This window comes from Chrysemys picta, chromosome 3 (assembly GCF_011386835.1).
Source record: "Chrysemys picta bellii isolate R12L10 chromosome 3, ASM1138683v2, whole genome shotgun sequence".
NCBI lineage: Eukaryota > Metazoa > Chordata > Testudines > Emydidae > Chrysemys > Chrysemys picta.
The window spans coordinates 117,018,740-117,031,167 of record NC_088793.1 but is presented as its reverse complement, the minus strand read 5'-3'; the positions used below and the strand labels follow the sequence as shown (position 1 = coordinate 117,031,167).

Sequence of the window (12,428 nt, the reverse complement as noted above, 5' to 3'; positions counted from 1 at the left end):
AAAATCAAATTGAGTATCTCTGGCTTTCCAGACATTAAAGGGGGAGAAAACAGGGTTGTACTTGCTGGGGAGCAGACACTTCAGTTGACTGAAGTTTTAAAGGGACATACATTTGCTTTTTAAACTCCAGTTAAACCACAGAAACAGTGGCACAAATTTAAAAAATAAGATGTCACCGTGAAGGAGAATTGTGCAAAAATCACCTGGAAGGGTGGTAAAATTGTGGAACATCTTGCCGAGAATATGACTAGACTTTGACATAGGTTCAGTGAATGAAGAACAATGCAGGCATTAATGGGAAATAGCTTCATCTTTAGTTTGCTCTCGGGATTAGGGTCCTGAATTCTCATGTATCTTATAATACTCCTATATTATCTATTTATATCTATATCTATATATCTAGTCTAGTGCAGACTAGAACTTCAACCATCATAGAAAGATGCAGCTGTTTTTTTTCCTCTACCTTAGGGTTGAGGGATCTTGGTGTGATGGATCTGCCTTTGTTAGTTTTGCCTGATAGGGCAAACTCCTCCCTCATGCTGTAGCAATGCTTGGGATGTTGTATCAGTCTGGTGCAGTACAATGTAATGATATTTGGTGTGTCGTCGTATTCAGCATCATGTGAAAAATTGATCAGATCACGCATGGTACAAGACCATCAGATCAAGTTGTATCACGATGGCATTTTTAAAGGATTCCGATGCAAAGTGACATCATATAAGCAGTTCTTGCAGAATTGACCTGAAAAATTAAAGATGAACTAAAAATACCAGGATGGATAACTACCTTTGTTTTAGGTTAAGTGTATGCTGCTGTGCTTGTGCTGTAACCGTCCATGTATATAAATTTATAACTTGAGTTCGTGGAGGTTTCAAGCCAGCAACTTACCCCCATCACTACATTCACTTTAACGTTTCGAGGCTGGAGGAAATTGGAATCAATGTATATTCAGACTTGACTCTTTCTTGGATCTTTTGCCCCTCCCCCCCAACACTCTATTAAGAAGTCTCCAGTTGAAAATATTTTTTTAAATGTCAGTTACTTCTATTTCAGTTACCTTAACTTAAGTTGTTGTCAGATCAGTGTATTGTTTAGTAGACTGTTGTCTCTCTAAATTATAACATGGTTTGGTGGGGGGAGTAGACACACTTTGAGGTGTGTTCTTTAAGCTGTACTCTTGCATATCTCTTCCCAAACTAATGAAGAACCAGATAGGAATGTCTGACATAATGTGCTCCCGAGGGCCCACTTCTTTGTGTGTTTTGATGAAAAATGAAGTTTGTTGATGTATTGAACTAGAAAACAGTTTGCATATACATAAGCAACAAAACTGTTTTTTCTTGAAATAATAAACAGTTAAAACATTAATGTCAGATTTTATTAAACTTCTTTTTAAAGCAAAAAGCTAATTTTTTGGGGGGGCTTCAGCTACCTACCAAACATCAGCAACTGATACTGTGTATAAATAGGGAGGGGGAGGCATGGTTGGAGCATGGGACTGCGAGCCAGCAATTCCTGGATTCTAATCCTGACTCTAACTCCTTTGGTGGCCTCTGGTGAGTCACTTAATTTGTTCTTAAAGATGGAGAAACTAAAATGAAGTAGATTATATTTAGCCAGTTCCTGGCGGTGTTGAAGATTGACTGATATTTGTAAAACATTTTGAAGATTAAAAACGTTAATTCACATGAAAAAAGGTCTGATTAAATAAAATAATTCCTTGAAGGAAGATCGAGCATCAAAATAACGTAGGTGTTCAGATCCCATGATATTAGGTGCAGAATGGGAACCCAAATAGAATGGAACAGAATTAAATCCAATCTGGAAACACTCATTTTCCCATAAAACCTGTATATGAGTGATTTTTCTTTCAAGCAGTTTCAAGAAGTTGCAGGTTCTTCTTTGAGTCGTGTCTCGATGGGTGCTTGGCAGCGTTCTGGAGTGAATAATGTGGGACAGATGGGTCCTAGAGATTATCAGCTCCAGATACACCATCTAGTTCCCCTGTCTATTCCCCCACAACAGCCTTCCCCATCCCTTTTAAGGGACCCTTTTCATGAGAGTCGACTATGTCAGGAGGTAGATCAACTCCTACAGTTAGGAGCTATAGAACAAGTATCTCAATATCTATGAGGCAAGGAGTTCTGCCCTCATTAATTCCCAATACACAAAAGGAAGGGAGGTTGGAGACCTGTCCTGGATGTCAGAGCTCTCAACAAGTTAGTTGAGGCTCAAAAGTTCAAGATGGTCAGTTTATCAATGATCAGTCTCCCTGTTCCAATGATGGACTGGTTTTCAGCCTACAGGACGCCTACTTTCATATTTCAATATTACTGGCTTACAGACGATTTCTCAGATTTACTCTGGGACACGACCATTATCCATACAGATTCCTCCCCTTCAGACTTTCATTAGCCCTGAGATATTTTTCACAGTTCTCTCAGTGGTAGCCACTCATCTACACTCACAAGGGATAATGATCTACCCTTATCTGGACGATTGTCTCCTCAGAGCCTAGTTGCTCCAGGCAGCTTGTCAAGCCACTGACGTCATGATATGCTTGTTCACAGATCTGGGCCTTCAGCTCAACACCAAAGCCTTCCTACCTCAAGACAGGTTCCTATCCCTGATGTTACTCTTAGATGCAGCTCAATGCAGACCTCAAATACCGGCCAGACTCTGCCTCCAACTCCTGGGGCATATGGTGGCAAGCACAACTGTGATACTGCATGCCCGACTCCACATGCAATGCCTACAACTATGGTTCAGTTCGGTTTACAGGCTGAACAGAGACAGTGTGCACAACCCCCTGTCACTACCTACCAGGATAAAAAACTGCCTAGCCTGGTGGAAGAACCCAGCCAACGCATGCAAAGGGATTCCCTTCTCACAGGCGTCCCCATCGTCACTCCTTATCACTGATGTATTGCTCAGAGGATGGAGCAAGCATCTAAAGAGCCATGCGATGCAAGGCAAATGGTCACCTGTGGAGATATCCTTACACATCAATCTCCTTGAATGGCCTGCGCTGAGAGCAGGATCACATACGAAGATCCTAACGGACAACATAGCCTGCATGTACTAGGTGAACCGCCAGGGAGGGGCCAGGTCACCCTCTCTAAGCACGGACGCAATGAGGCTATGGAATTGGTGCATCTCTCACAGCACCACCTTGTCCACAGCTTACCTCCCGAGTTCGCAGAACTCAATAGCAGACAAGCTCAGTCGCAAATTTCTGCATGACCACAAATGGGTGATGCACCTGTCAGTTTTTCACGACTTGTTCACACAGTGGGGAACACAGTCCACAGATCTGTTCGCTACTTACCAGAACAAGAAGTGTCCATGATGCTACTCCAGGGTGGAGATGGGAGAGTACTGTTTGGGAGACGCTCTCCTTCTCCCTAGGACAAGGACCTTCTTTACGCCTTCCTTCCATTTCCCCTTCTGCTGAAAATCCTGCTGAAGATAAAGAGGGACAGAGCTCACATAATCCTGATTTGCTCCTACTTGGCCAAAACAGACCTGGTACCCTTACCTGATGCAGCTTGTGATGTGCTTGCTGATCTCCCTTCTGAACTCTCTGCACCTCCTCTCACAGGACAAAGGTAGTACTATACACCCCAACTTGGGGATTCTCTGCCTCAAAGCATGGCTCCTACATGGTTCCAGCACCTAGAAAGGTCATGCTCAAGGGAAGTGCAAGAAGTTCTGTTACACAGAAAGTCCTTCACACAATGCACTTACCTGCAGAAGTGGTTCCAGGTTTCAGATTTGGTGCATGTCCTAACAAATCTTTCCCGTGTCAGCAACTCTTTCACATATTCTGGAATATGCTCTGACCCTTAAAAAATTGGGGTTATCCCTGAGCTCTCTCAGGGTCCACTTAACAGCCATCACAACGTTTCACTGACCCATAGAGGGATACTCAGTACTATCGCATCCAACCACCAAAGGTTCCTTAAAGGTATAACTAACTTCTTCCCTCAACCTTGACTTTCTACCCTGCATGGAACCTAACCTGGTACTGAAAGGGCTGACCAGGCCCCCCTTTGAACCTATGGCTACCTGTTCACTGACATACCTATCGGTGAAAACGGCCTTTCTGATAGCAATCACCTCGGCTAGAAGAATTGGGGAGATAGTTGCTTTGATGGTGCATCGCCCTTACACAGTATTCTTCCCAGGCAAGGTTATGCTCAGGTTGCATCTAAAGTTCATTCCTAAGATAACATCCTCATTTCATATGAATCCGTCTATCCACCTTCCCATCTTCTACCCCAAGCCTCACCGAGACAATAGGGAGGCCATACTGTATACCTTGCATTCTACCTCAATGGGACAAACACCTTCAGGAAGTCCCCTAAAGCTAAACTGTTCTTCTCCGTGGCAGAAAGATCAAAGGTCTCAGTAGTATCAGCCCAAAGATTCTGTAAGTGGATCTCGAATTGCATCAGACAGTGCTACCAAATTCGTAACATGATCCCTCCAGACTCTATCCATACACATTCCACAAGATTGATCTCCTCATCTGTTGCCTTCTTTAAGGATGTTTCTATTGCAGAGATCTGCAGAGCAGTGATGTGGGTGTTAGCCCACACCTTCACAGGTCACTGGGGACTCCGCCTCTGATGCCATCTTTGGCTCCACAGTACTGTTATCTGTGACTGACCCAACTCTAAAATCCCAGCCCTCCTAAAGGGGTGCAGCTTTGTAGTCCCCTACAATGGAGCATCCATAGGGACACTCCTCGAAGAAGTTGCTACTCACCTTGTTCAGTAATGATGGTTCTTCGAGATGTGTGTCCCTGCGGGTGCTCTGCAACCCACCCTCCTCCCCTCTACTTTGGAGTTCTTGTTTATGACTCTGTGGTAGAGAATGAACTGAGGACCGTTAGCCCACGCACGCTGACTAGCCTCGTGGCGCAGCACAAGGAAACAAAGCACATGCATGGGCCCAACGGACACTGCTACCGAAGTACTCCGATCAGTAGTGTAGGGAAGCAGCACCCGTAGGGATGCACATCTTGAAGAACCATTGTTGCTGCACAAGATGTGTAACTTCTTTGAGTGGAATAGTGATAACTGCTTGCACAATTTAGGCATGCAGTTGCATTCTCATTTTTATGCATATGAGTGCATGCCTGAGTGCTTGAAACTCAAGCCTTGGGAATTCTGCAGTTGTCCCCCACCCTGCCACATTCGAAAGGATCACAGCTCTTTATAGAGTGGTTCTAACTACCTAATCACTTGCTGTCCTTGAGGGTTAAAAGGGCCTATAACATTTTCAGTCCCTAGTGAAAGGGATATTCTGTGTCCCCTCTCCCCTTGCCAGAGTAATTAGGCTTTTATACTCTCCTGGCACACTGCTATTTTCACATTCTTGTGGCTGCAGGAGCTGGCCTGGCACTCAGAGCTGGTGGTGAGGAAGCAAGCACACCAAAAACAAACAATATTGCAGCATTGTGTAAGAGAGGATGAAAAAACTTGGCTGCAAGAAACTCGTCAGAATGATGTTCTCCTGTTTGTTTTTCTTTAAATCGAAAGGTGACAAGTTTATATGGCTACAGAATGTAATGCTCAGACTTTGTTTATTAAAGCCAAAATTTTTCCTGCTCTAGGATGATGGAAAACTTAAGGATATCCTCTGCTGTTGGAAGGGTGTTGTTACTTAGACCACATCCTTTCTCATCTCAGCAACACATCTCTAGCTGTACTCTAGATACTATGTGCTCCCTTGCTTTAGTAGACTTGTGCGGTGTATACCCACTGGACTCTGGCCAGAAATGGGAGGTAGTTTTAAAGGCAATTCAGTGGCTGAAAAATCCCAGTATGTTTTAGCTTTGTGGATTCTTGGGGGGAGTTCTGTAGGCTTTTTTGGAGAAGGAGTTGGGGGAGGGGTGTTTTTATTTATTTTTATTTTATTTTAAAAGTTCCTGGTCACTTGTGCTACAGCTTTTTCAGTCCAAGGTATCCAAGACTTCATTATGCACATTTGACCGCGAAAGCCACAGAGTACATGAAACTTGAGTAGAGTGGAGCACAACAATCTGCATAAGAGATCCTACATTAGGAATATTGCCAGCAAAGCTGGTGCGCGAGTCATGTAAGCTTAATGGAGTGGGAAGAGGCATTTTTGAAGGCCATAAGAGGGCTTCTGGGAGAAATGCTGTGATTGAGGGGAGGGAGAGGAGGAAGAGGAGGACTAAGATTTGTACGGGGACAACTGGTTTGCTGTCTCTCATCTCTTACAAATCATTATATTAGCACTTAGATACAAAGTGCAGTTGAAAATCATCCGAAGGCTTCCCCATTCCCAGCATGTGTTATAACCCATCGTGTTCCTGTAATTACTCTGAGTTGCTGTGTACTTATTTTTTCTTTCTAAGTGATCTTTGTGCTGGAGTGGTGCCTTTGGGCTGTGTTTAAACAGAGGTTTTTGTAAAGTCCATTGTTGCCATGGCATTGGTGTAGCTCCACCTCTGAGCATAGCTAGTCTACAATGCTAGGGATGGTGGAAATGCATCTGTGCAATAGCAATGTTGGGAGAATTTCACAAAAATCTCAGTATAGACAAGACCTTAGAGACTAGGGCCAAGCTTTTTCAAACATGACTAGTGATTTTGGATACCCATGTTTTTTTGGTCCTCAACCTGAAATGCCTTAAAGGGACTTTATTTTTCAAAAAGTGCTGAGGGACCTGTCTGCCCTCTAAAAATCAGAATTCTTTACGATGTCTCCAGTGAGGCATCCCAAATTATTAATCACATTTGAAAATCTTGGCCTTAACCTCTGTTGTCAACAGAACCGATACAGCATGGGTTTTGTGACTGACATTTGGACTGAAGCAAACTGATTTTGCATAAACCAACTGGATTCTAATTTTTGTTACTAGTGACTAGATGTTACAGGTTTTCTACGTGTTCTCGCTCTCCCGAGCCATCTAGTATTCCATATCAGAGGGGTAGCCGTGTTAGTCTGAATCTGTAAAAAGCAACAGAGGGTCCTGTGGCACCTTTAAGACTAACAGACGTATTGGGAGCATAAGCTTTCGTGGGTAAGAACCTCACTTCTTCAGATGCAAGCCTAGTATTCCATGGGTTTTGTCTTTTGCGAGGGGAAAGGTAGAAGGGACTTCAAAGGCAGTTTTCACTCATGCATAGTGTTGATGCTGTCCATACCCGTGCAAATCAATGCTCTTCCTAGTAGGGGAACACTTACTCAGAACTGTGAAATTACAAGTCAAAACCCTGGTGTAAATATTTAATCACATCCGTTTCCTGGTAGTTCAGCTTTTGTCCCCCAGCAGGTTTAAACGTCCCCCTTTTTTGTTGTGAATGGAACCTAGCTGTGCTGCTTCTGGTTTTCCACCATAGTACTGGGAGCAGCCAGACTTCCGTTTCCTTTAATGGGAGAAAAGTGAAATCGATGCTACTGTGTTCCAGTAAGAATCAAGTGATGTGATGGGATTTTGGGCCCTAATATTTTGAAATTTCGAGTTCCCCTCAACTCCCAGTGACTTCAGTGGAAATTGATGAGGTTTGTCGCATAGTAAAGTCAGGCCTTCAGTGAGGTAGCTTCTGATGTGTTTGTCTGCGTGGCATTCTGCAGCTGGAAGTCGAACTCTGCTACATCTGAATGTTCAGAAATCTGTGGACTGCTTTTCAAGTCCTTGTATCTGAGACAGCACCTACTCCTGCTTTCCAAACCAGTTACCTACACACCCACAACAGGATTTGGGGACTTCCTGCATTCTCTAGGAGTTAAGAGCATTGAGGATAACTAGGATTAATAGCATACTTTCAAATGCCTAATATAGATCAGAGACTGCATTTCACAAAGCAGGTTGTCCAATGGTGTCTAGTTCAATCAAAAACAATGAGGAGTCTTGTGGCACCTTAAAGACTAACAAATTTATTAGAAAATAAGCTTTTGTGGTCTATGACCCACTTCTTCAGATGTAAGATCTCAGTACAGACAGTAAGCACAGATGTAAGATTTGAAGAAGTGGGTCATAGCCCACGATAAATTTGTTAGTCTTTAAGGTGCCACAAGACTCCTCGTTGTTTTTGCTGAAACAGACTAACACAGCTACCCCTCTGAAACTAGTTCAGTAAAGTTACTTTTTTCCCAAGCAACTTTTCTTTTTTCGAGAGAGAAATTATAGGCAACTCTCTGGATCCTCCATCCCAAATAATTTGTTTTATGGTGCAATTAGCTTAAATGGGATCTCTATAATGACTTAAACTATTTAAAACAAATCTTTTTCTTGCAGAATTATGGTCTTGAAACAGACAATATGAAGAACTTGGTTCTCAAATTGCGAGCTTCTTCCAACAACCTGCAGAATTATATCAGCAGCCGGAGGAAAAATTCAAATTATGATGGAAAAACATCACACAAACCCCCCAATGAATTCCTCACCTCAGTGGTGGAGCTTATTGGTGCTGCTAAGGCCTTGCTAGCTTGGTTGGACAGGTATGAGATTGGTACTCGCATTTAAAAAAAAAAAAAAGTCCATATGGTCACTTGAGTTAGTGAAATGAATTATTTCTGTTTGCAAAGGCAGCTTCTAGAGTGATGTCTGAATGTAAATGTCTTTGTTCCCACCCAGACCACCACTTAATTTAAATCTTAGAATGTCAGTAATTAGCAAGTTGAATTGCCAGGCTGTTGGTGGCTGTGGGGCATGGGGTGGTGATATTACTAAAATCAATGGATTTGACCAGTGTTTACAGTGGTGGAAAACTTCCCCTGCCCTCCCTCTCTCCCTCAAATTTCCCTAGTGCAGACAGGGCTTTAAAGTATATTTTCACCCCCCCCCCCCCCCCATACAGTTGAAGCTTTCTGCTCCATCCCCTCACACAAAATGATTGTTTAAAAAACAGCCATTTGTTAACATGGCTTTAATTTTTGAATGAATTTGTTCTTTCCCAAATGTGTGCTTCAGGGGCCTGGAAAAAGACAGGCAGCAAGAGAGACCCCTTTGCTTTTCCTTACACGGGCTAGGGTTGCTCTGTGACAGCTGCTGCGGAAACAGACAGGCAGCTGAGCAGATAGTGTCCCAGCAGTGATGCTGGGACAGGATAATAGATGATTGTAAATTATCTCACATGTTGCCAGCTTTCCTAAGGACCCAGCTTGTGGGGAGGGAAGTCAGAAGGAGATCACGGGGAGGAAGAGCTGTTATCCCATGAATGGCCCTGCTGTCACTGTCAGGTGCTGTTCCCTGGCAATAGCTTGCTCTTCTCACTTGGTTCTTTCCTCCGGTCACTGCCAGCCCCCACCAGCTTTCCTGTCTGCTAGCCCCAGCAGCAAGATGGCTGACTTATCCAACTTTGAGCCCAGTCAGTGTTTTGGAACTTTTTCCCTTCTCTCCCTGCCCCTCATAAAGTAGCAGGTGGAGCTGAGGTGCCCCTCAACAGCTCTCTAAAGCGGCCTCCTTTAAGGGAGGGTATAATCACTGAGCTAGACTTGAGTCCTTTGTAAACAGTGCTGAAAGGTTAGCAGCTGTTCAGATTTACCTCTTAGAGGAAAGCAAGCCATTACAGAGGCTGATCTTGGCTGAGATATTTTTCATGATAGAGAATACACTTGTTATAAGGGTAGTGTGTTCCTCACCATATTGGTGCACTTGTGTTAAAAGGCACTTTAGTCTATTTACTGCAGGTACGTTATTTAGATAACATTTTTACTGTATTAACGTGATAGTTCCAGCATGTCTCAGGTTTGCTATCTGACCTGCAACTGTGTAAATCTATGTGCTGTGCCCATTAACAGCCAGAGTTGGAAGCTGAGAGGGCTCTTCATTCTAAGGGGATTTTGTCTTGTTACAGGGCCCCATTTACAGGGATTGCTGACTTCTCAGCGACAAAGAACAGAATCATTCAGCTCTGCTTGGATCTCACCACCACGGTTCAGAAGGTCAGTTGACTTTTTCCCTCCTCCCCGCTTTTCTTCTCACCTCTCCAAAAAGGAAGGAAGGTAGGTGGCTGGGGAAGTAACTGTGCGCTAGTTATGTACAACTTGTTAGTGAGGAAAACATATGCTGGAGTACCATATGTGTGATATGAGCAGGTGCATACTGGCTGCTACCAACTTTGGTCACTGTTCTCCTGCAGTTGAGATTTTTGTTCAGTTAATTTCAAAACTTTTCAGCAGTGTTGAGCTAGGTGTCTGATCTGGCTCCCATTTTAAAGTCCATTAGTGTTTTCATTAACTGTAAGAGTTGGGGTAGGCCCAGGAATAGCCGCTTTGAATTTGAAAACCTGCAAGCTGGCTTTTTAACTCCAGTTAGAATCAACGTTGGTAACTTGTTTTAATAAATAGAATAGAACTCAAATTATAACCTGGAAGAGAGCAGTTAGCCGCTGGGTGTGGACTGCAACAGGCGACTGGAAGAGCTGCCTTTCCCTCATGTTTCTGCTTCCACCAGGCTGGCTTCCACAATGTTTTATTACAAATTAACTATTAGTTGTGATTGGCCTAAATTGTAATGGCTAGAGGGGCATTTGGCACGTAAGTGACTTTCAGCAGACCAGCTCATTTCCAGCTTTGGGTATAAGCTGGGGTCAGAGTGGCTGGCTCCCACTCTCCTTTGATGCTTCAGTATGTACCATACTGTGATATGCAGCTCCCACTGATGCCTGCTGGAGCATGGAACTCCCTTGTAGAAGGTGGTCAGGTATGTGGTGTGTGTGACCTGGGGATTTTGTGGGTTTTTTGTAGGTGAGGTGAAATCTATGGCGTGTGTGTGAGAGAGAGAGAGAGAGAAAAAGAGAGAGAGACTTCCTGCCCAAAAGCTATGCCATTTTCAAAAACTTTTCAAAACCATGCATATATTGAAAGAAAATGAGTTAATTGCGTCTCCCATTTTGGGATAACTCCATGCTTCTGCAGGTGACCTCAAATGTTTCATGCTGGAGTGTCATAGAAAAAGCAGGAACCAGGCACCCAAACAGGGTTTATTGCTTAATTGCTCAGTGCCCTTCTTACCCTTGCTTTGGGGCATTCTGCGCGTTATCCTGTAGCTAGATAACTTTTAACAGTGCATTTGCCGATCACCATTCAAGGCTTCTCAATCTACCTCTGCTTCCTTCCCTTCCTCCTCCCCCCCCCCCCCAAGTCCTGTCCCCGGCATGTTTACAAGCCTCCCTTTTTAACCAGTGTAAGGAAATTAATGAGATGCTGCTGCTTTTAGAATTGTTTCTAACCATGGGAGCAATCAGTGTTGGATCACATGTACTAAGCAGGCCAACTCAAATTGAAATAATTAGGAATGGAGATTGTGGTTATGTTTGGTGGGGGAGGAAGGGATGGAGACATGGGCCCATCTGCCTTATCAAATCTGCAGTTTGAGAGTCATGTTTAGAACACAAATTTTAGTAACATGGTTAAAGCAGGGTTAGTCACTGGCAAGACTTAATTCCTGCACAGCTTGCATGGTTCACAGGGACTCACTGAATCGTTATTCTGTTTTTCAAATACCCAAAGGAAATTCTCATTAAAAAACAAACAACTTTATACTGGAGTAAAAGTTGTATATTTCTATCAATTACTGAAGAGACAGCCCTTCGGAGAACCTGGCAGTTTTCTCAAAAAACCTCACAACTAAGTTTTTCCAAAATTTCTACTGTTTAAGTTACATTTAAAACAAAACAAAATAAGGAAGGGCATAGTTAGGCCACTAGAAATTTAGATTGACACAAGCCAGCTTACGTCAACCTAGCTGTGCATGTGTCTTCACTTTAAATTAGTTTCCCACTTTTGTAAGCACCCTGTTATGCCAACATAGTAACACCACCTCCCTGAGTGACACAGGGCAAGTGTAGACACTGAATTACCTATGTTGAGCCCAACTGTCCTCCAGCAGCTGAGGACCTTTCAGGTCATCATTATGAACTCCACTGCGCAGGCGTCATGGAGACTGAGACTGGAAGCCCCCCCCGTCCCTTTAAAGCCTAGTGAATTTTTGAAATTCCTTTTCTTGATTGTCCAGCTTGACGAGCACACCTAGCAGCTCTCCATTGTAGAGTGCAACTGCCCAGCTGCCCCTGCTGGTTGTGTGCTCCAGAAGCACTCCAGCTTGGAGTAGACAGGAGATACTGGGTCTCCTGGGCCTGTGGGAAGAAGAGGCTGTGCAGGCACAGCTCTGAACAAGCTGTAAAAATGTTGGCATCTATGAGCAGATGGCTCAGGGGATGCAGAAGAACTGGTACGATGGGGACCAGCAGCCGTGCAATGTGAAAGCCCAGGAACTGCAGCAGGCGTACCAGAAGGCCAGGGAGGCCAACAATCAATCTGGTGCTGAGCCGCAGATGTGCCACTTTTACAAAGCGCTACAAGCCATACTCAGTGGAGGACACCCCCTCCCCACACACAGCACTATGGATACCTCTGAGGAGCCCACTGAGTCACAGACCCCGATAT

General features: G+C 43.9%; 1 protein-coding gene across 2 annotated transcripts in view; it reads left to right on the top strand.

Moving 5' to 3' along the window:
- Window positions 1-12,428, top strand: part of CNKSR3 (CNKSR family member 3) — an 88,658-nt gene that overhangs the window by 42,534 nt on the left and 33,696 nt on the right. For both annotated transcript variants that reach the window (XM_005301433.4, XM_065588848.1), the window contains exons 3-4: window positions 8,275-8,477; window positions 9,836-9,923. In XM_005301433.4, the coding sequence (XP_005301490.1) occupies window positions 8,275-8,477; window positions 9,836-9,923 (291 nt within the window). The remainder of the gene's footprint in view (window positions 1-8,274; window positions 8,478-9,835; window positions 9,924-12,428) is intronic.